This window comes from Fundulus heteroclitus, unplaced genomic scaffold, assembly GCF_011125445.2.
Source record: "Fundulus heteroclitus isolate FHET01 unplaced genomic scaffold, MU-UCD_Fhet_4.1 scaffold_317, whole genome shotgun sequence".
Lineage (NCBI taxonomy): Eukaryota > Metazoa > Chordata > Actinopteri > Cyprinodontiformes > Fundulidae > Fundulus > Fundulus heteroclitus.
In genome coordinates, this window is record NW_023396727.1 from 131,296 (window position 1) to 133,448 (window position 2,153).

Below are 2,153 nucleotides of genomic sequence, written 5' to 3' on the forward strand. Positions count from 1 at the left end.
TCTATTACTGTTAAGTAGACTTAACAGAAATAGAATATTCTTGTATATGATATATGGTATGTATGATGGGTATTTTGCAAAAGACACAGGATATGCAATATAATACACAATGAATATTAAAATATGCCGAATCATGTGTCCAGTATCATGGCTACTTATGACATTTCTGGGAGAAAACTATTTTAAAACATTTAGGCTATGTTACAAATACATCTTTCATGGGTTTTAATTTTTTCTGAGAATATCAGGTTTACCTAATATGCATATTTTTTCCCTTTTCTTTTTTATTTCAGACTGTTCTGTAATGTACTGTTGTGCTCTGGTGGTAAGTAATAAGTTTATGTACTTGATAGAAAATTGAATTGTGTTTGTGATTTTTAAAGCTGAAGTAGGCAAATTTTAGGTTGTCAGCTTGGTTGTGGATCATAATGTTGATATGAGTTTGCTGTCTTTGCAGATACCATCATGTTGATCAAAACCAGAATCTACAATACACAGAAATATGTCAAGATAAAAGAGCCAAGCCTTGAGGAATTCTTAAATTCTGGTAAGTCGTACACAGAATAACACTGTCAGTTACACACCGCTGATAAAACTAAAATAACTAAGCGTGTTGGTGTGTGTATGTGTTGTTTTTTTTGTATCGATGGAAATCTTATTTTGTTTTTTTGGTCATAGCTTTCTTGAAGTTCTCAGTTCCGCCAGTCAATGGTGTCAAGGTTTTTGATGAAACAGGAACTGAAGTGGATGCAGAGGTCTTCTCTGACATAGCGCAGCAGCCCAATACTGGCATACTAACCATCAAGTTTGATGACGGTATAGTTGCTCACTATAATTCATGGAATGTAATGATGAACTCAACTTTTTGATTTGTTAAACACAAATTGGTATTATTCTGTCCTGTCTCTGTCTCCTGAACTTCAGATTTAAAGGAAACTTTGCACAGCAGTTCCCAAGAAGCAAATTCCAGTGCACTGTCTACTGGTAGTGGTGATGACACAGTCATCCTCGAAATTGTGTCCTGCAACTCAGATGACACAATCATACTGGAGGAGAGTGACAGTCCACCCAGAAAGCGACAGAGGGCAGATGAAGAGGCCAAACGTGTAAGTTGGTGTAGGAAATCTTTTTTGCAATTCATTACTCTGGGAGTTACCATGTTTTGTTAGATTTTTAAGTGTATGTATTGTCAGTTGTGAAAGGCTTGTCCATTCACAGGTGGTTGAATTGGCGCTAAGGAGACCTGGGGGCGACCGTATCATCAAAGAGTACCACCGCACTAAAAGTCTGACCGACTCCTCACGCCGACAAATGGTCAACATACTTGTGGCTGATATGACAGAAGCACATGGGTAATTTGGTTGCGTCTGTGAGACCTTTTTTGTACTGATAACATTTATTATGTTCTTGTTATTGGCTTTGCTGTGAAATCATTGGAAGTATGTAATTTAACAGTATTGAGTTTCCTCTTGTCAGGACGGCCCCACCACGGAATGTGAGAGAGATGTACGCTCGAGGCATAGTTCAGCTCTTCCCGTACTTGATGGATCCCTACTCTAAAAATGGATATGTAAGCTTTATAAAGGGTTTGCAGACTGAGATCAAATGATTATGTGCATGATTTTGAAAATGAAAATGGTGCATTTTCCACACCAATGATCCAGTTTTACATTAATATAACTTCCTAATTTCAACTATCTTACTGCTGTTGGAACTAATAAACCTTTTGTATTGTTGAAGGAACGTTTCTATGATGGTGAAAGCGGCAGTGGCTATCTCGCATGGCGGCTTAAAACTATACAGAGGAAAAGTGCTTCATCAGAAAGCAGAGGATCATCACGTCAGCTGACTGGAGGACCAGCAGCCAGAAGAGAGGCTTCCTTTAGTCCTGAGATGACATTAAGTGAAGAGCAATGCAAGGAGGCCATGGCCTTAATGCGATACTGTACTGACGAGGCTACTATCAAGCAGAAGATGAAAATGACATTTCAACATCGTCGCAGTATGGTCCTCGATGTAGAGAAATCCTCAGATGTCTTGACTGAATTTCCCCGCTTCAAAGATGTCAAAGGCCTGGTAATTGAATTTCTTTGCATTAAAACATGTAATTGTCCTTTCAGTATGAATTACTGTTAACAGCAACATTTCTCTCT

The 2,153-nt window shown here is 38.3% G+C and overlaps 1 protein-coding gene across 1 annotated transcript; it reads left to right on the top strand.

The window, feature by feature from the left end:
* The first annotated feature begins 288 nt into the window (after positions 1-288).
* On the top strand, positions 289-1,609 carry LOC118559545. The gene is made up of 6 exons (XM_036130260.1): positions 289-325; positions 458-547; positions 679-816; positions 925-1,106; positions 1,219-1,352; positions 1,477-1,609. The coding sequence occupies exons 2-6, from the start codon at positions 466-468 to the stop codon at positions 1,607-1,609; spliced, it is 669 nt and encodes a 222-aa protein (XP_035986153.1). The 5' UTR covers positions 289-325; positions 458-465.
* Positions 1,610-2,153: the final 544 nt, after the last annotated feature.